The sequence below is a fragment of the Camelus bactrianus genome, chromosome 20, assembly GCF_048773025.1.
Source record: "Camelus bactrianus isolate YW-2024 breed Bactrian camel chromosome 20, ASM4877302v1, whole genome shotgun sequence".
Taxonomy (NCBI): Eukaryota; Metazoa; Chordata; class Mammalia; order Artiodactyla; family Camelidae; genus Camelus; species Camelus bactrianus.
Window position 1 is genome coordinate 23,871,909 of NC_133558.1, and position 21,807 is coordinate 23,893,715.

The 21,807-nt window shown below is 41.3% G+C and overlaps 1 protein-coding gene across 1 annotated transcript; it reads right to left on the reverse strand.

Annotated features, from left to right (window-relative positions):
• Nucleotides 1–1,894: 1,894 nt before the first annotated feature.
• PPIL1 (peptidylprolyl isomerase like 1) lies at nucleotides 1,895–19,019 on the reverse strand. Its single transcript, XM_074348594.1, has 4 exons — nucleotides 18,698–19,019; nucleotides 16,060–16,214; nucleotides 3,671–3,739; nucleotides 1,895–3,088 (listed from the first exon to the last, which is right to left on the reverse strand). Exons 1-4 carry the CDS (start codon nucleotides 18,751–18,753, stop codon nucleotides 2,868–2,870), a joined length of 501 nt encoding a protein of 166 aa, XP_074204695.1. The 5' UTR covers nucleotides 18,754–19,019; the 3' UTR covers nucleotides 1,895–2,867.
• Between the last annotated feature and the right edge of the window lie 2,788 nt (nucleotides 19,020–21,807).

Genomic DNA, 21,807 nt, shown 5'->3' on the forward strand with positions numbered 1-21,807 from the left:
AAGGCAGAAGGGCACTGTTTCTTAAAGCTTCATCTTAGCAGTCAAAGTCAAAAGCTGATAAAGTTCATCCTATGCTTTAAATCCCTTCACTCTTCCAAGACTGGTCTAGGAGGCAGAAGAAAAGGTTATGGTCCTGACTCCTCTGTGCTCTTAGGAACCACCTCCACCAATTTCCTGTTGGACAAACTTGAACTCTAGGATCTCACTAACTCAGTGTTACTGACCAACAGTCTGGACCAGCAGTCACCTTCTTCTGGGAGCTGGTTAGAAACAGAATCTCTGGCTGGATGCTGAATCTGGCTCTGCTTTCTAGCAGGCTCCCCAGTGATTCTTGTGTAGGCAAAGTGTGAGAAGCCCTGGGCTAGGGTACTTGGGGGCCATGCACTTTACAGTCTGGGAACCAAACTTCTTACCCAACCCATGGGCACTCATTTGAAAGCTTCTTTCATTGGCTTATCTACTTTCAAGTTCAAGCCTTCTCCAAAAAGTCCAGACTCTCCTACCCTTCCCACCAAAACTGTATCTTTCCTACTCCTTGATTAGCTCTGATGGTCCCACAACCTACCTTCATTAATCTCCATCTAAGTTACAAACTCATTGTATAAGCCACTGATCTATTTGAGCTGTGACTGCAATAAGCTATCTGTGCCCAAGCACATCCCACTTTTATGAGACTTGTCCTAATCGTACTTACCCTGAGAGAGTATGGGCACTCATATAACAAAAGGATCCACCAGGATTCCTTTTACGCAAGCTCCCTTTATAAAGAATCGAGAATTTTTACATCTCTGGCTAACTGGCAGAATCACTAGAAATTGCGAAACAATTCAAGTTTTACTCTTTGAGGTGACATCCTTTATGAAAACTGGCATATGCTTGCATGTATGATCACTTTGGCATACATTTGGTGTACTTATCTAGAAACAAGGAACTGTGCCTGTGTGGCTCACAACCTTCTTTGCTTCTCAAAGTAGCAATAATACATTTATACCACTCCCATTACCTGGGTGAAAGGGATTTTCAGGATTATAATTCTGAGAGGTGAGTCAAGGGGTGTCTTACTCCTTGCTCCTAGAGGGGGATCCAACTATGTCCACCCAGTCCAGGCTGAAGGAAATGTATTTCTACTTTCTCAGACCAGGACTTTGCACCTCAAAACTATCTCTGGGAAGTTACAAATCATTTACATAGTTTGTTATTAGGTTTTGCTTTTTTGTTGTTAGGGAAAAAGAGAGAAGAATGGAGAAAGAGGCTGAATATGAGGAAGGCTTGGAGAACAGAATCTTGTTTGGCCATTCCATAAAGTAAATCACCATTTCCAAAATGTGTAGAGTGGTAAGAAGGAACATTAATCTACAATCTCCTTTTCAATCAAGGAGATAACTCATTTAAGAAAGCAAACACCACAACATATATTGCCTCTGGGCCCATAATGACATGCAGGCATATCTCTTGCAAGTTCAGGGAATGGTTCCAGTCTCTCAGCACATCCATCTGGTTAATCTATAGTGGCTTTCCCCTCACTGAGAAATGTTAATCAATTGTCACTTAACTTCTTTCTTTGGTACTGCCTTTTATTTATTTATTTATTTTTTGATACTGCCTTTTAAAAGTCAAACCTGCTCTTGAATGGAAGAAGCCCACTGGAGACCCACAAACCTAAAATGGTGTGAAAATTTGAAAATGAGCCCTGCAACACTACTTGAGACGGTTCAGAGGTTAAAATGGCTATCAGAACCTCCTACAATATTTAAAAACAGGGGGAGGCTACAGCTCAAGTGGTAGAGTGCATGCTTGGCATGCACTAGGTCCTGGGTTCAATCCCCAATACCTTCTCTAAAAATAAATAATAAAACTAATTACCCCTAAAATATTTAAAATCAGACCACAGCAGTGATTTCAGCCATCAATGGCATTTTATTTTGGAATTTTCTACATATTACATAGGTATTAACTTCCTTTCTCTAACCACCCCCTCCCTAAAAAATCAGAAAAATTAAAAAAAAACCCATATAAAATCTCTTATCTAGTTTCTTTAAAGTCCTAGATTTAAAAAATTCAAGTGGTGCTTCTCCTTTATGAGAATACTGCTTTTTAAGGAGAATTCATAGTCTGCCCTTATGCTCACTACAGATTTCTACTCCTTCCTAGGGAAAAAAATGGTCAATGCTTCTGCTTCTTTTTAATAAATTCATTTCTCGATTATTACACATTATCATTCCCCACTTGACACCTTCTTAGAAACTTGATTGTTGGATGCATTTTTCATTTGGCAAAAATTCAATGTGGCTTTGCGTGGGATGTCTAAGTGCCAGAAACAGCAGTGTTGATGTTCTGGTTTTGAGAGGGAAAATATATAGAGATGCATACAACCCCTGGAAGAATAAATGCAAGAGACTGAAACGGGGGGCGCACACAGTTAAGACAGCTGATAGACACTACTTGTTTTGAATTCTGTGGCTGTCAGCCACCAAACTGCAGTGTAGACCAGAATATAAATTTCCACAAGAAGAGGTTGATTAGGCACTATGGAATGACAGAGTTGGCTTCACTTAGTTTCAAGTACACAGAGCAGATACCACAAGAAGGAGCAGTATGAGTCATTTGCAGTGAGCAGTAACCCGTGAAGGATCATAAATGGACATCTCTGCAAATGCTCTGTTAACGCAGGCACTGGGGACCACAAAAGAAGTATCCTATTAAAATACACTTCCATCTCTAACTCACCCAAGACCCCAGGCCTCCTCAGCGCCACAATCTGCAAGGCCAAAATGAAGTTTAGAGTTACGTGTCATTCTAGGTCATCTGGAATTTGGTTCGCTGGGGTCATCTCAGAAGACCTGGGTGTGCCCAAGAGAGCAGCAAGTCTACCCAGAAGGGTATGCCTTAATGATCTTCACATTGTCCACGGGGCGGTCTTGGGAGTTTGTTTCCACCATTCCTACTCGATTCACCATTCCTATACCCTGGCACACACGGCCAAAAATGGTATGTTTCCCGTCAAGCCACTGGGTGGGAGCTAGGGTCACAAAGAACTGGCTACCGTTGGTATCTGGCCCTGCATTGGCCATTGCAAGAATTCCAGCCCCTGGAGGGAAAAAGAAAGAGAGAAAAGAGTATAAATAACCCTCAGAGCCCCAGGCTGGAGCTCTACACCAGCCTAGAAATAAAAGGAAGCCAGATTTTGTTCTGGCCTCTATCACCAACCACTAACCTGATAACCTTCCCCTCAGGGCAGTCTCTCTGCCGAAGCACAAAGGTTAACTACCCCACTACCCTGATGGCCTCATCTTCCTTGTTTTCAGCTACTCCTTAGCTTCTATCCATGATGATACCCACTAACCACTGGACCATGTTCCTAATTCCCCTCAAAAATCCAGGAAGGTCTCCTCTGTTTCTTTGAGAAAGCTTTTGCTTTCTTATGGTTTATAGCAGCAGCATTCAACAGGTAGTTAGAGTCGAGATCACTCAGATCAGCACTCTGACTCTCTCGGGATTCTGAGAGGCGCTGCTTTCTCTCATCTGCCACGGCTCTTTGTGGCGCCTCAGCTGGGTAGCTACAGGGCACCATGCCACGGTGTCAGGCATTCACCTTGAATCACAGCCAAAAGAATGAGCTTTTAAAACCCATTCCCTTTTCCTACCCAGTCTACCCAGAATATATACGTACCTGTGAATTTCAAGTCTGGATGAAGTTCATCTTCAAATTGCTTGCCATAGATAGATGCACCACCTCGACCTGCCAGTTAGAAGATGAGAAACCAATCAGCCAGTCCTACATTCAACCTCACACTAAGAGCCATGGCCCAGGGTCAAAGTATTTTTTTTGGAGTTCAGGAAAGGAAAAGGCAGTAAGACCTCTGCTAATAAGTACATTTTAACTACACAGCCCAGCAGCAGAATCAAGCACTGACAGAGCACTTTCAAATCACTGGTTTCATTTAGTTAAGATGTTTCTTTTCAAAATAATGCTGAGTGATTTTTTCCTGCTTATTAAAGTAATACACGTTCACTGTCAAAAATGTAGAAAACATAGAACATTATCAAAGGAACATTAAAGTCCCCTGTAATCTAACCATCTACAAATAACCACTATTCATTGCTGGAGATGTGTTAAGCAGTCTCTTAATTTTTCACATGTTTATGAGTGCTTTAGATAGGAGTGCCCGAAGCCCTAACCCTGCACACACCACAGACATCGCTAATCAATCAGCATTCTTCCCTGCTGAGCTTACATTGGCCTCAGAATTCTTACCAACCCAGAACTCCAGGCAACTAGTTTTAATGGATCAGAGATGGCATAAGAATCAAAACCTATTTGATGTTTGCTATTTATTTTGCTTCATCTTAACCCAAATGAAGGAAAATAAAATTCATTTAAGTCATAGATATCTAGCTTAAGGAGAAACAGGGATAGTGGTAAGTGGCAATGTGGCAGGAAGAATAATATAACGGTAGGCAGAATTCATTGAGAGGAGGGGCAGTGTACTGTAAGACGAATAAAAAGAAACACGGCATTGGGAATGTTTTGTTTGCAACATCCCCACCACATGTTATTTATATTATGTCCACAAGAATCCACACTCCTGCTGTGCCAAAAACCCAGGTTTTGTTGGTAGAGAAAAATACGCTAAATATGATTTTCCCACAGGAAAAATATGTCCTAACAGAAGATAACTCTCCTAATCTATTATTTAGTCAACCATATGCCTTGTTGAACTAGTTTGGTTTCTCTAAATTGACCAGCCAAGACAAAACAGCCTGGAACAAAGTGAACACTGGATTTATTAGCACTGTGCTTGCCTGGCAGCCAGGGAACAGCCTAGAGCTCACCTCCTTTTACAGCCTGCTGTGAAAGTAGCATGTTAAAGCACCATGTCCACCCCCAGAGGCCCCTGGGCCTGGGTAAGGTGTTTCCATGGTAAAAAATCCTTTGCTTTATCTTTTAGGATGCTCCACCACAGGGAGCCTGTCACTGCCCCCGGTTCAGGAAGAAAACACTGTTTTCATGCAAAGAGGAATGGGGATGAATCCTAACAGACTTGGGGAAACCTCCCACCTGGCCCCGGCTACCTATCCTTCTGGAAAATTACTGAGCACCAAACTATGTAAAAAATCCATTCCAAAAATTCCAACTTGCCAGTGTACCTCCAAATAGCAATTATATAACCAATATGTTCCCTCTGACTATAGTCAAGGTTCCTGCCTGAGCCTGGGTAGGGGGTGGTTAGTGGAAGTGCTAGGGCTGAAGATGAGACAGGACAGAGAGGGCTGTGGGGGCAAACCAAGGTCAAGCCCTACACCCAGGCCTTTAGAGAGTGAGCACGCTGAGGATGAAATTCAGAAGTGTGCTGTCAGTCCACAGGCTTAGTCTTGGAAGTACGATTCTTGCAAGCCAAGGTCTGCCAGAACCTCAAGACCCCTGCCCTCTAGGAACTGAAACCCATCACATAAATGGCACCATAAACAGAAAGAGGATTACAGGATAGGCCAGTCAAGAGTCACTCGACTGGGGTTTTAGAAGTCTGGGGTTTTAAATAATCAGGAGATGAAAGGAAAGGGCATGGAGGCCCTTTTTTACTCACTAGGCATAGTCTGACCAACTGCAAGTAGTTTGGGCCTCTAAGGCACCATTTACTCATAATATGTTATCATTTCATAACCTAATTCAACTCAGTAGGGTTTGCAGCAAAATGTCAGAAAGACAAATAATTCCAATCAAAACATTCCTTTGGGCATGTGGAATAGGGGAAAAATGGTAGGGGGACAGGGAGTGATTAAAGAGTTCTCTGGTGCAAAGCAGGTGACACAGATGCCAATGATCACTTATAAAGCCAACAACTGGGAAACTGCAGTAAAAAATATGCTGTGTGCCTCTGCTAGTATAGATACAATGGAGACAGGCACAGGCCTGTTTTCTAAACTCTATCCTCAAACTTCTTTTACTTTTTCATCCTCTCCTGATATGCTGAATATTTCAGACATTAAAAGATACAAAGAGTAATATGACAAACAACTGTGCACCCTCCCCTCAAGAAATAAATTGTGGCCAATCCAGCTGAAGACCCCAGACACACACACCTCTACATCCCTTCCTGACTCCGCCACTCTCCCAAGAGCTAACAATTGCTTCGAAGGATCATATTTTCCTCTCAGGTAACCACCATTCTGATCAGGAGTTTGTCGTTTCTGTGCACTTTCTTTTCTATTACATATGTATGCATCCCTAAAAAAAGTATTAATTGTTTTGCATGTTTTGGGGTTTATATAAATGGTATTATTATACACAATGTATTCTTCTGCAACTAGCTTTTTTTTGTTCACCATTATAAGGGATATTCATCCATTTTGTCCCATGCAGCTCTCTGTAGTATTTATTCTGCTGTATGATTACAATACAATCTTATCTTTTCTCCTTGTGATGGATATTTTGGCTATCATAAACCATGCTTACACTGCCTCCCAAACTCAAGTGCAGGAGCTCTAAGAAACTATATCTCATGGGGGATATGCAGGCTCACAGTTTATGAACATTTCACCATTAACTAGATTTCCCAGAATATTTTGCCAGAAGTGGTACCAATGCGCACCCCCACCCACAATGCCCTCACTTTCACTCTTACAGATCTAGGTCCTTTTGCCAGGCTTTCTAACATCTGTCAGTCTGAAAGGTGTCAGATCTCTTGTGGTGTTCCGTTTCCCTGAAGTTGTGCATGATTGCATGTTCACTGGCTATTTTGCTTTCCTCCCGTCAACAACCACTTCTCTACTGAGTGGTCTGATGTTTTAAAATTCATACATATTATATATTTGGGTTATTCTGGATACTAATCCTTTGTGAAGTTAATGCTTTTGCAAATAGTTTCTTTTTCTGATAAGAAGGCACAAACAGACTCCTTTGTCTTTCACCCATAGCTCTTTCCTCATCTTCCTTCTTTGAAAGCAGAGGTGATGTCAGGAGTAGCAGCCATCCTACAATCATAAGAGAAGTTTGAGATCAAAGGCCAACACAGTGAGAACAATGGAGTGGAAAGACATAGCAAGCCTGGGTCCCTAACAACTTTGCTGGGCAGCTGAATTAATGCCTGCAACTGCTTACCTCCAGACATTTTGTTCTGTGAGAAAAACAAAAGCTCTCTTTGTTTAAGCCTCTGTGGTTGAGTTTTCTGCTACTTGTAGCCAAAAGCATCCCAAATTGATACAATCACTTTGTTAGTAACAGTAGGAAAGGGGAACTGACTAGTGGAGCTGCTACTGAATTACCAGGGCAAATGGTACCAAATCTAACACAGGAAACAGACTATGGTTCTCCAGGAAGCTCTGTAGTTCTTAAGACAGGAGTTCCCTCTTTCTCACTTGCCTTTGGGGTCAGAGAGATCTAAATTTCAGTCCCACTCCACCACTTAAGCAAGATACTTACCCTCTCTAAGCACCAGTTCCTTGACTGTAAAGTAGGAATAGCAGTAGTACCCATGTCTCATAGGACTATTATGAGAATCAAATGAGACAATGTATGGAAACCATGTAGTGTATAACATGAAGCAAACACAGTAGTATCAGTGATGATGAGCCCCCTTTAACAGAAATAACATGAGTATTTTCCACGAAAGGCTACTGTAGGTCATGACCAATAGTCCACCTGGGGAGCCAGGCTGCCTGCGTTTATCCCAGTCCCTCTGTCTTCAAACCTCTACCACTCCCTCGCTGCTCCTTGCTCTCTGGGGATAGCTTTGCTTCTTATGTCACTGAGAAAAAGGAAGAGAACTCTCACATCTTCTCACCACCAAATCCACTTTCCTCCCTACATTTCTACCCACTTACCTTCCTTCTTCCCTTATTAATATGCTGTATAAGTAACTTGTTCAAATGGCTATCCCATCACCACATACTAATCAATCCCACTCACCTTTAAGGAACTTTACAACTACAATTTTCCCCTCTCCTGCATCAATTTTTCTTTCTGCTGGATCATTCTTATCAGCATAAAAATATGGTATTACTCTTTCCCATTTTGGAAAAAAAAAAAAAAAAAACAACCCACTTTGTCTCCAAGTATCCTGCTATTTCTCTGCATCCATTCCCAGGAAAACTTCATTCCACTTCTTCTCCTGCCTCTTGAATGCTCTCCATTCAGATGTTTGCCCTCACCACTCCACTGAAACTGCTCTTGTCAAAGTCATCTGTATCACCACGTTGTTAAATCCAATGCTCAATCCTCAGGTATCACCTTGCCTGATCCACGAGCAGCTCCTGACAGCTAAGGTCACCCTTCTTGTAGTCCCACCTTACTGGCAGCTCTTCATCTTCCCCCACTGGCTCCTTCTCCTCTTCTCTTTCACAGGGGTTAGACCTGCACTGATGTGCGGATACTTCCCCTTCCAACCTTTGCTCCCTCACCACTTTATCTTTCACAGGTGTTACCCCAGTAAATCTCTTGAATATCTAACTCTGTCTTGGCACATGCTTCCCGGAGGATCAGAACCAATAGAACCACTGTCACTGTAGTCCAAACTACAACAAACTCTAGCTTTAACAACGAAAGCTTCTAGTTGGTGTTCCCTGTTTCCAGCTTTGCCTCCCACTTTCCGTACCAGTCTCTTCACCACGTGGAAGCCACAGAGATCCTTTTAAAACAAGTCTCATCATGGCAGTCCTCCGCTCAAAATCCTCCAGTGACACTTCATCTCACTTAGGACAAAATCCAAAGTCTTCACCACAACTTACAAGAGTTTCCATGATCTGGTGCTCTCATACCTCCTGCCACTCTCCCCTTCACTCACCTGCTCTGGCCATACTGGCAGAGCACATTCTCGTCTAGGACCTCTGATTGCTGTTCCCTCTGTATTGTCCTTGCCCCTGACAGTCTCATGACTCACAATTTCAGTTTATTCAGAGATCTGCTCAAATGCCTCCTTATCAGAGAGGTCTCCCCTAATCACACTATCCAAAAAGCACTTCCTTCACTCTCCATCCCAGTGATTCTCAACTAGGGGTGACTCTGTCCCCCTGGGGACACTGAACAATAAGTGAAGACATTTTTGGTTGTCAAAAGAGAGTTCTTGAGTTCTTCTGAGAGTTTCAACTGGCAGCTAGGAGGTAGAGGTCAGAGCTGCAGCTAAACATCTTACAATGCACAGGACAGCCCCCACAACAAAGAATCACCCAGCCCAAAATATCAATACTGCCAAAGCTGAGAATCCCTGCTCTATCCCCTTATGTATTATTTTTTCCATATCATTTGTCATGCATGACCGGACAGTATATTATGTATCTATTTCTTCACTGTCTCTCTCACATTACAATAAGAGTGCCACAGGGCTTTCTTATTCATTATTATATCTCCAGCTCTTAGAACAATGCCTGGACTATGGCATGAGTCTAACAGACATTTGCTAAATTGATTAACAACCAAAATAAATAATAAACAACCACATTTTTTTGAGCTCCTATTTTGTGTCAAGCCTGTGCTGACCATTTTACAAACACCTACTCGTTTACTACTCACAACAAACCCATGAGGCGCTTATAACCACATTCCCCATTTATAGATAAGAAGGTTCAGGAAGGTTATACAACTTATCTACATCTAATAAATATTCATGTGAAGCCAAGAACCAACCTCAAGCCCAGTGAGCTTCAAAACTCTCTGTTCACCTCGATGCTACATTACATTGGCATATACCATGGCTGGATTAAATGTCCTCATATTTTTCTTAGCCCAGACTCAAGAGTCCCAAATAGTCTCTGAATGACGTTAGATCAAACCTGAACTCCTATCTGGGAGCCTCTATGAACTGGCCCCATGCTGTCTCCTACTACTCTGCACACACTGCCTCAAACTGCTCCTCCTTTACCATCCCCTAAACACGCAGTTTGGTGGCCTTAGCAATCACATTTTATGCATTTGTTCTGGGCAGGAAAAGCTGGTTGGGTTATGTCACAGAGTCAGTCCAGAGTGAGACACGACACCTGGTGTGGTGGGCATTCCTTTACACCCTACATGCCTCTGTCATTTGTGTCTCTGCTCTGTACTCATTTTTCTTTCTAAATCTAAAATGCCCTTCCCTGTCCTCTCAAGAGTTAAAATTCTACATTTCCTTCAAGGCCCACCTCAAAATATGCCACCATCCCATTCTGTAATCCCACTCCATTGTACTTTTCCTCTTATTATAAATTATTCCAATCTATGTTATATACATAATTCATAGAGTACCTCCATGTATTTGCATATTTATTATATTATTACTAACGAGTCGTTTCTTATAATGAATACCTTGTCTTCCTGGTAGGGCAGGGAGCTCTGCAAGGAAAAGAAAAATGCCTTGGTTTCTAACGCTTAAATACTCCTGACAGGCCTTAGAATAGCACTGGATACCCAGGAGATTCTTAGCAAATATTCACCAAATGCATAAAATTAACAATGCGCTTGCTGTTCAACACATTAAATTTCAGGTGTTCCTGGGGCTTCTAAGAGGAGAGATGAAATCAGAGTGAGGATGATGCACAGCATAATCAGCATGTAATTAATCACCACAATCACGGCAGCTAAGTGCAAAGCAAGAAGTGAAAGGAAGAGCTTGATAGGATGCCATGTCTCATAGGAAGGGGAGAAAGAGAAGAAGTTAGTAGAAACAGATAAAAGATATCCAGAGGGCTGAGGAAAGAGCCAGCATAGTTATTACAATAAAGGAAACTTAAAAGAAGAAAAATGGATTAAAATGAAGCAGGAAGTCAAAGATATTTGAATTGAGAAAATATCTGGCAAAGGTGTATCAGAAAGACCATGGAAAGAATAGTTCCAGAGTAGTAAGACTGAGGGACAGCTGGGGATGGATATGATGCATCAACCTGCTGAAGAGCCCAGGATACCACATGCTGTTTATCTGAGATATTCAGCAAAAACTGTGTTACCTAATCAGCTAGAAGCCCATACTAGTGATCCAGAAGGGCCTAACTCCTGTTTGCCTTCCACCACAGGCCTGCCAGTAGGCTTGGCTCAATCACTCATTACACTTGAGGCTGAATGCAATTATTTGGAAATCTTTTGAGTAATTCAATTTCATTAAAATTACATCATGGAAATGTGACATTATGAAAGGCTGCAAACTAACTACAAAAATACAGGGAAGCTCTGACATGAGTTCTCATATCTGAGTCACTTCCAATTCTCATACACTAATCAAGGACTCTCTCAGGTCACTGGTGTTATGAATTAAAATTTTATCTCATACCAACAATGAGAGAGGAAGAAGACAGGAAAGAAGTACATCAAAGTGTTGACAGGACATTTTCAGAAAAATAAAATGGAATGAAGCAGAACTAGACTCTGCCTCCCCTAATACTTGATGAAGCAAACACAAAAAATTCAATTTCTTTCAAAGCCAAAAATTTATCAGAAACAACCAAACAACAAAAGGGAGACAAACTTATTCCAAAGATTCTGAAAAGTCAGTCAAGGGAAGAAATAAGGGATTTCTTCTGCCTGCACTCCCTAAAAGTAGTAATCAGGAAAGGAGTGTCACCCAGAGAATTCTCACAAATACCCTCCAATTCTGAGAAGCCAACAAGGAGAGTGGGTGAACAGCCCTGAAAAAGTTAAGGAGAAGCCCTTGAAGGCAGAAGCCCACACACCACAGGTGCTCAGGAGTGGCAGGTCAGGCTAACAGCACTGGCCAACTTAGTGGGGTGGAGGAGCACTGGGCCATAATGGGACCAGGATGTGCTGCTCTAAAACAGGGAACTGTGGCATGTGAGTATTTCAAGTTGAAGGAATCTGAGAAACGGCAGGTGCAGGAAGGATTTTCTGACCTTCTCCTGAAGTGATCATAAGACCCTCATGTGGTAGGTGCCCTCCATATACCCAGAGGAAAGGAACATCCCCACCTTCAAGACAGAGGGACACCAGGAGGAATATGAATGAACAAGCCTTGCTAAGTCTCCCTAGTTTTACTACACTGAGCTCATACTCATACCCCTTTTGTTCTATCATATTTTCCCACGACTTCCCACTCTTCATCAAACCTGGCATAAAAATGCTCAGGGTAACCCCTTCTTCAGGTCCTCATTTCCTTTTAAAGGCTCTGATGTCATGTAGACCTTATATTAAGTAAACCTGTATGCTTTTCTCTCATTAATATGTCTTCTTTTATAGAAATCCAGGTGAAAATGAAAAAAAGGTATGAGGATATTTTTCCTCTGCTACCGCTAAACTCAAGAGCTACCCAGGGCTTGAGGTTGGGGTAGAGGGACACCACCAGCAGGGGAAGGGGCCCTGGGACATGGCTTTAATGGAGTCTGGGAAAACAGAACAGAAGCTAGCCCTCCCACAGGAGCTCACTCAGCATGAGCTGAGCTGGTGTTTTCTCCCACACCCTTGTCAGGATAGAATAAAATGGAGAGAAAGCAACCCAGCATTTGGGATGGGGAAGATAACTGGCCCCCACACAGGCAGGGAGAGTGACAAAGACAATTCACTTGCACTGTACCCGAGCAAATAAAAGGTAAAGCCAACACTAAGAGTGGATAAGATGACAAGAAATGGCACGGAGACTATGCAAACATACACAACAAATGGAAAGAAAGAAAGAGAGAAAATATATCCAAGAAGGGCTTTTCTGTGGCTGTTTCAAGCTACAGATGCTTCAACAGAAATAAGAATCCAAGAAAACAAGAGCTCAAAGACAGGATAATAAATCAGTGGAATAAGGTGAAAAGATTGCAGAGTTAAGGAAACAGATTGAGAGTCAAATGACACCAAGACAGCACTAATAAATAAATTAGAGCAGCAAAGAACAGAATAGACATGACTCAAAATTGAATAAGGCACAGAGTAAAGGTCTGAGATTATTTCAACGGATGCAGGAAAAAATAGAAAACCATCACCTCACTTACTCAAAAGAAATGTGACAGATATATGGAAGACAAAGGTGATGAAACAAAGAATAACTATTTCCTGAAATAGAAAATCCGTTAAGTATAACAGAGAAATATTCAGAAATACAAATAAAAAAATTTTCCCTGAATTGAAGGAAGAAGTAAATCTGGCTTCAATATTCTCCAAAGCCATGTTCAAAATCAGAAGGCAATGGAGCAGAAATGTCTAAAAAGATCTGAGGGAATTAGTCTGGCCCAAGAACAGTATACCCAGTTGGTCTTTTTCAACTATAAGGGTAACAGGCAGAAATTCTCAAACATGGTTGAGTTTGAAAATTAACATCCTCCAGCCCTTGCAATAAAAACCACTCAACAAGAAATTCTGCCCTCTAGAACTGATGAACAGAAAAGCCTAGTGGTGAGCACCAAACCCTCTGAACCATAGAACTCACACTGTAGCTGAGGGGCTCATGGGTGTAGAATGGAAAATGCTATAAACTCTGATAAGGAAAAATAAAGTAACAACAAAAAATTGGGAGCAAGGGAGAGAGGACAGGTGCAAGATAATAGGGAAAAAAATGATTTTATATATATATATAAACTGCCCCTGGTTCCTAACACAGAGCCTCTAAAATGCTTATAATTTCCTAAGTGATAAGAACACTAGGAGTATCTTTTGTTCTAATATTTTGTCTTTGACCCTATCCCTCACACAGGGCTCCTGAAAACCTTATCAATTCCTAAGTGATAGAGCACTAGGAGCATCTTTTATTCTAATGAGGTGACTCTGAGTGGACTCCTGGATGGGGGCTGGTCATCAGGAAGATCAAGGCATGATCAGAAGCTTGGAATCTTGAGTGCCTGCCTCATGCCCTTCTCCAAAGAGGGAAGGAGGGGAGAAGGGCCAGAAATGGAGCTAAAATGGATCATGCCTACACAAGGAAGCCTCCATAAAATCCCAACAGTATAGGGCTGTAGAGTTTCAAAGCGGACAAACACATCCACACAGGGAGGGTGATACACCCCAACTCCATGGCAACAGAAGTTCTATTCTTGGCACCCTCCCAGACCTAACCTGAAGCATCTCCGTTCATTTGTACACTTTACCATATCCTTTAATAAATTGGTAAACGAAAGTAAGTATTTAGGTTTCCCTGAGTTCTGTGACCTGCTCTAGCAAATTAATCAAACCCAGCTGATGTCTCAGGGAATTGTTTGTGGGTAAAAACACTTCTATACATTTGGTGACCAGAAGTGTCAGAAGTGAAATGTACTGTGTGAGCATGTAAAGGAGAAACTCAAGAGGGAAGAACTGGTTTTTCCCTAACACAGTAGGCAGGCAAAACCAAACTTTTCCTAAACAAAAGGAATGGGTAGAAATTTAAGTACTAATTTCTTTATCTTTCATAGCAGGAAGTCAATTTACCCATTAAATATACAAAATTAAATACAACACTTTTTGTTTTAAAAACAATAACATGAATGACATAGCATGACATTATTTCCATCTAGCTGGTTATCCATCCTTTTAATAGGTATCTGAAAAAAAAGATGTCTAGAATAATGGCCACCATTATTCTAGAGGTAGGATATTGGCAGAATAGTTGATGATACTTAGGAATCTTTAGGAGGTATACTTATGAGTGATTTTTTTTTTTTTTTTTGGTCTTTCTTGAACTTTCTTCTATATTCTGTATTTTAAAACGTGTCCATATATATTGAAAAAAACTGAATGCCTCTTGGTCATAAAGGATAAAGGACAACTGGGAACAACAAAGAAGAAAAAGACTGAAAACAGACTGTCACAGAAAGAACCAAGTTTATTTAAAGGCAAAAGAGCAGGAGTAGGAATTAGCAGAGAAAATGCAGACTGAGAAGCAAGGGGCCGTGAAACTTAGAAATGTTGTCATGTACCAATTTCACTAATAAATCCCACCCAAATTCATACCTCCATCCCAGACCTTTCCATGACCTACACACTCACATCTCATAATTTACTCAAAATATCTAATGGAAGATCTGACAAGTATTTCAAATGTAATGTGTCCAAAACCAAATTCTTGATGTTCCCCTTCCAAATATGCTCTTCTCTCAGCCTTCCCCATTTCACTAAATTCAAGTCAAAAACCTTGAAGTCATCCTTGACCATCTCTCTCTCTCTCACATGCTTACCCCTACCCCAACCTAACCTCAACAAATCCCATTGACTCCATTTCTATCAAAACATAACCTGAATCCAGTCACTTCTCAACACTATCTCTACTATCAATCTATCCAACCACATATGTCTAGACTGGACAACAGCAGCCGCCTCCTAACTGCTTCCCAGCTCTCATTTTTGCCCCTACATCTATTTTCCAAACAGCAGCCAGAGTGATCTTTTTAAAGCCTAAGTCAGATCATGTCCCTCGTTTGCTCAAAACCTTCCAACAGCTCCCATCTTATTCAGAATAAAATTCAAAGTCTCTGCCATGCCCTACAAGGTCCTACATGATCACCTACGTAGGCTCCTGCCTCATGGCCTCTGGGTGTACTCTTCCCTCCACCAGGAATGTTCTTCCCCAAGTCAAAAGGTTCATTCCTTCAATTCCTTCAGATCCCTGCTCCAATCACACCTTCTCAGAGAGGTTCCCTGACGTTTCTACTAAAATCACATCCCCACATCCTTTTCCTGCTTTATTGAGAGTAGGAAGTTTTTTTGTTTTTTTTTTTTTCACTCACAGCCATATCCCTAGAGCTCAGAAAAATATCTGACACAAGGCTGGTTCTCAATATTTGTTGAGCAATTTGAATCAATTTGTGGGTTCAATAAATAGTGGGTTCTTTGACTGATTAATTCAAATCAAGAATCTACTATTTTCTTTTCCTCAAAACATTACAAATGTCCTTCTTTACTTCTGATTATCCAGACTACTCTAATGCATTACTATAATTCAGGCAAATATTATTTGCTTTTAGTAAGAAATACATGGAAGTTACAAGAAACTGTGTAAAGCCCAGAAGTCAAAATTGGTTTCTGGTCAATTCCACAAGTGTGTGTCTGGGGAAGAGTGTGTGTTAGCAAGGGCAGGAGTAGTCACCAGAATCAACTAACCTACTCCCTGGTACGCAGAAGAGGGCCCTGGCTGCCTTATACCCGGTTATGATAGAATGAGACTACAGAAACTAATGCTGACTTAACTGTACCTGTCCCTGTTGGGTCACCTCCCTGGATCATAAAGTCTTTGATGATTCTGTGGAATTTGGTGCCATTGTAGTAACCTCGACGAGCCAGTTCAGCAAAGTTCTTACAGGTCTTCGGAGCATGCTTCCAGTACAGCTCCAGCACAATGATTCCCATGCTGTAGGGGGAGAGGACAGTAGACTCCAGTCAAGAACAAGTCCACAACAGACAGGAGCATTATGGGCCAGCTCTAGGACTCTGCATTTTCAAGCTTGTAAGTTATGAGATTGTGATAACCATCAGATTTCATGCTCAGCAAAGGAAAACAACACAATGCCAATAACATAAACCTCTTTTAAGTAAAACATGCAGGGGCTTCTGATACTTCTTTAAGGCAAAACAACCGTGGACAACCAAAAATTCTAATACCTTGTATACATGAAATCACTGATCATTGGAAACCAATATAACCCCAACTCCTAAATTAGGGGGAAAAAAATCTTACACTTAATTTGTAATTTTTTTAAGTTGGACATTAAAATATTGGGAATTCATATTTATTTATGCAAACATGTTTCTGGGTGGGGGGTAGAAACTGGGTAAATGAGAGACAGAAAGGTTTTCTGTGAATATCTTTTTTAAATGTTTATATTTTTGAGTCATGTAAACTACTATCTATTCATAAAAAAAATTCAATGGGAAAAAAAGGTATAGTTTGTGTGTATTTAGGAAGGGTGCAACAAAGGCAAAACCTGATTACTTCTAACCCTTATAGCTGCCCAGTGTGCTAAGCGCTTTTCCCCTTGAAGTACTGCTAAGAAAAAGGAAGTAAGACTTAGGACAGGTGCCTTCCCCTCCATTTCATCACTCACCTAGATTTTAAGCTCCAAGAATGTGAGAATTGAGTCAATTCTGGATAGCCTGAATACCCAGGGCCAAGCGGTGTAAGCATTCTATAAATATGTGGTATGCGCTAGAACAGAGCTTTTTAGAAGCCTTTCTACTGGCAATTCATCCTTCACACTCCTAACATTCAACATGGATTAACAATTACTCTGCACAAGACACGATTCTAAGTGCTTTTCCTCTCATGAAGCTACATTCTGGTGGATATTTTTAAAATACAGGGGATAACTTTTTGGAATGGTGATCAGAAAATATCTACACAATTTTGAAATGTGCGTACTTTTTGGCAGCAATTTCAACTTCAAAGTTTCTATTCTATGGGAAAACTTAGTGCTTAAGGATACAATACATGTGAGGCTGTTCATTCCAGTATTCATCCTAACAAAAACGAGAAGCAATTTAAATGTCCTTCAAAGAGGGGATGACAAAAATATGAAATATCCATACTATGGAAGGCTGCATGTACTAGTTAGAGAAAGAAAATTACAGAAAAAAAAAATACAGTATGATTATATGATCGTATTATTGCTTAAAAATAGAACATAAAAGAGAGATGTCTATTATCTACATAGAAAAAGATCTGGAAGGTCATCTAACAACTATTAATGATGTTTTTACAGAGAAGGGTGGCTTTCACTTCTTATTCTATACATTTCTACAGCTGCTTGGATTTAAGTTCCTATTTATTTTGTAATTTTAAAAAATTAAAAGGTGATTCCAGAAATTACAGACTTTCAAGTTGAGGCCTGAAGAAGTAGAATTTTCCCATGTAAGAAAGTGGGCAAAAGCAGCACCTGAGAGAACTGTGCTCTGGTGGAAAGCACCACAGGGAAGAAAATAACGTTAGAGAGATGATGGCTGAACTTTGGCTTACTGAGATGAGAATGGCAGATGTAGCCAGAGAGGTAGGCAAAGGCTAGATTAAAAAAATCATCCTGAAGGTCAGACTACAAAATTTCAATTTTATACTATTGTTACAGTAAGAAGTTATTTAAGGTTATTTGTCCTACTTTGGAAAGATCAATTAAATTTTTTTTCCCAAAGAGGCAATGGAATGAATGGGGCTAAAGAACATAATCAAGAACATATCTGAAGCAGTCAGACCAGGCTCCAAATGAGGTTCCCCTTTCAAGCTACGTGGGTTAAATCAAGCCATTTAATCTGTCAATTTTGCATTTCTCCTGCTAAAACTGGAGAGAAAGTGAAATAGTACCTACACGATTTGAGTTGCTAAGGGGATTAAATTAAATGTGATGCTACACTCAGGGGCATGACATTAGCTGTTTGGTGCTCAATATTATCACCCTTTGATAGGGGGAAATAAATGTGCTTCTTCCTGTGTCCTCCTAATAATCTGGTTATACAACTGTGCTACTTACAACGTTAATGTTTACACATCTGTCTCCTTCACTACTGAAAGCTTCTTAAGGCAAGGCTGTATGTGTTTTATCCACCTCTGTACCCTCAGACCCTATGTCCCCACCTGTAGACTCAATACACGCTTGTTGAATGAATGAATGAAAGAACGGAGGGGTGAGAGGAGGGCAAGCGGGCCGCTGTAGCTACGGTCTCAGCGCGCGTCAGGGCGGAGCTCGACTCGGCGGAGCTCCCCACTCAGGCCTCCGGCGGTCCTCACGGTCGCGGCTCCACGAGGAGGTCGGCCTCCCGAGGAACAGCGCCAGGAACCCAGCCCCGCGGCTAACCCTGGGCTCCGCGTCGCCTACGCCAGCCGAGCCCCAGCGGCCGGACCCTCACCTGGTCTCCAGGTATACGTTGGGCGGCTGCCAGGAGTCCGGAGGGATCGCCGCCATATCAAAGCTGGCGGAATCCTCCTGTGGCAGCTGCTACTTCCGGCGTCGATTCTCCGGAGACCAGCCGCTGATGCACACTTCCGGTTCCCGCCGTTCAACTCGAGCGACGCCAAAATTTGAGGGGTTGAGACAAGGAAGGAGGAGGATCCCACCTCCAAGGCCGGGAATTTGGGGTGCGAGGAAACTAAGGTTTGCAAGGACGGAGAAAAGTGCAAGCTCTGTTAGGTGTGGTCTCCAAGTGGAGAGAGACCGCGCCACTCTCCGGACGCTCTGAGTGGTTCGTTTAGGCGTGGAAGGCGGGAACAACCAGCAAATCTTTACTCCGATTGGAGTTAAGTCCTAACCTTCAATGCGAAGAATTTCCTAGTCCCGCAACAAAGCAGGGACCGAAGGGGAGGAAGAATGGGAGTGAATACAGATGAGAGATGCCGGTAACTAATGCTTGTAAGGCGCTGTACATTTACATAGCACTTGAACATTTATTATTTTATCTACTCCGAAAACAATCCTATAAACTAGATGTTGTTATTCCCATTTTTCAGATGTAAAAGCTTAGACTCAACAGTTAAATGACTTGTTTATCTGTCCATAGCCATACAGTTAATCAGAGCTTCTAGACTCCAGAGGCAAAGAGTCTGGGGAGAGAGGAGGGGGAAGGGCAGGGATGAAAATGAGAGATAAGAAAAGGGAGAGACAAGAGAATGAAAATCAAATAGATCAGGGCTAGAGCAAGGCTTAGAGTGACTGTGGTTGGGACAGATGCTGCCCCAAGGTTATTAGGAGGGTTTGCTCAGGATCAAAGAGAAGCAAAGTAGAGGCAATATGAGGAGGTTTGGAGGTAGGACAAGAAATAAATGGGGTAAATAAACACATTGTAAATGCTTTGCACACCACTTAATAACGATGGCTAAATGAATGCTTACTTTGTGCCAGGCATCTAGCTAAGCACTACTGTGTACTTTGACATTGTTAAAAATCAAACACAAATGGAGCCCAGACTTGAAAGTTCCCTGAGCAAACCAGTTTACTCATATGAGTAAAACTTAATTTAGCTTATTCTGTAAAACAAGCAAAACTTAACTTAGGCCACTTCTTGTTAATGCTTCTGAAAATCATAAATGAAACTTAAACTGTTCCCCAAAATTAATGTGAAGCAACCACTTTTAATCCATACCCTATCAGTAGGAAAACTAGTATTATAACTAATCACTGTGAATAATAAACAGCCACTGCCTCCTCACAATATAAGCTACTTTGTAAAAATATACCTCTGAGCCTCATTCCATGTTCTAAGTGCTCCCAGTTTGCAAAAATTGTGTGTGTGTGCACAATAAACTTTTACTAATTTACCAATGTTTTACTTCTACTATTTCTGAACTTTTAAAAAATTGAGGTATAGTTAATTTACAATATTATATAAGTTTCATGTGTACAACCTAGTGATTCACAACTTTTGTTATTCTCCATTTATAGTTACTATAAAATATTGGCTGTATTCCCTGTGCTGTGCAATATATCCTTATAGCTTATTTCTGAACTTTTGACAATGCTTAATCTTTAGTCCACGCAAAGTAGATATTGCTGTTCCCTTTCTACTTTGAGGAAACTAAGGCTTATACAGATTACATAACTTGCTCAAAGTACCACAGTTCAATCCTAGTTTCCTTAATTGCCAAGTGGGAATAAGGGTATACAAAGTTGTAAAGGTCAAACTAGACAGTGAGCTCCTTGAGAGAGTAACTGGGCCTCCTTCCCCTCTGTGCCCTTCTTGCAGAGGACTTAACATAGGATGCTTAGGTTTCATTGAATGAATAAAGAAAATTACATTTCAGAGTAATGAGTGCTGTGCTAATGTAAGGTCTAATTAATTTAACACTTGTGTTCATACCCTCATTATGACCCTTCAGCTGGATGGAAGAGTTTTCATTATTGGCCCATTCTGTCTGTTATCTGAGTTGCCTTTCTCTGGACCTTATGTAGTTCCTTACTATATGTCTTGGGAGGCTTGGGGCAAATTGGGGTTTAACATATGAATAAGACAGTGTCTTGCTGGCTCATTCCAAAATCCTTCCTCAAGAGGCTCAGTATTTGTTGTCCTTTTTGTCCCCAAGAGAACATTAGGTGTCAGTGACTTCAGGAAGAAGTTGACAAAAAGACCTGGATTCCTTTTCTGAATTCACTATTAGATTAATAGTTCCATTGAATCTGTCAATAGCTTGTCCTTTAACTTCATTTATTCTGTATCTAAGCTTAATGTGTCTTCTGAGTAAGTTTCCTTTATTAAAAACAAAATTGTAAATGTTTATAGAAACATTTTTCTAGCTGGGAACTTTAAGATCATCCTCTTTCTCTCTGCTCCGTATAAGTGACACATCATCAAGACATGTCGATTGTTTTTTCCAAAGATCCCCAGATTGTATCCCTTCCTTCCCATTCCCACTGCTATTTCAGACCTTTAACACCAGGATTTTTTTCAGAAGTCCCTTTGCTGAATTCCCTGCCTTTTGGCTTTCCCCCATTAATCCATCTTACACACACAGCAGCAGCAGCCAAAGCCTTCCTCCTGAAATACTACAAGCTATTGCCACGAAGTGTTAAATGGTTTCCCTTTGCCTATTAAAGTCCTGAAATCACTTGGCCTAGACTTGAAGGTCCTTCACTATTGATGCCTCACTGACTTCTCCAGCCTGATTTCCTACTATTTTCTTATTAATTCCTTAAATGTGGCATCAGCATTCCCATTTTAGATCTCTGCCCCAGCTGTTCTTTTTCCTTGCAGTGCCTTCCTAAACCCCGCCCATGCCCTTCTTTCAGCTTCTTCAGAAAACCTCTCTACTCTTCCTGTCTATAGTAGACGCTCTCCCCTTCTCTCTTCTTGGTCTTTAATTCGGCGACACCTTCCATTGTTGTCTAGCTGCTTGTGTCAGATTTTCTTCTCACCAAGTTGATTGTTAACAACCCATGTTAGGGACCATGTCCTGGTCGTGTTCAGTTCAACATTCACACAAGACCTATACCAGACCAGAACCTGAACAAGAGAGAGCTCCCAGGGAG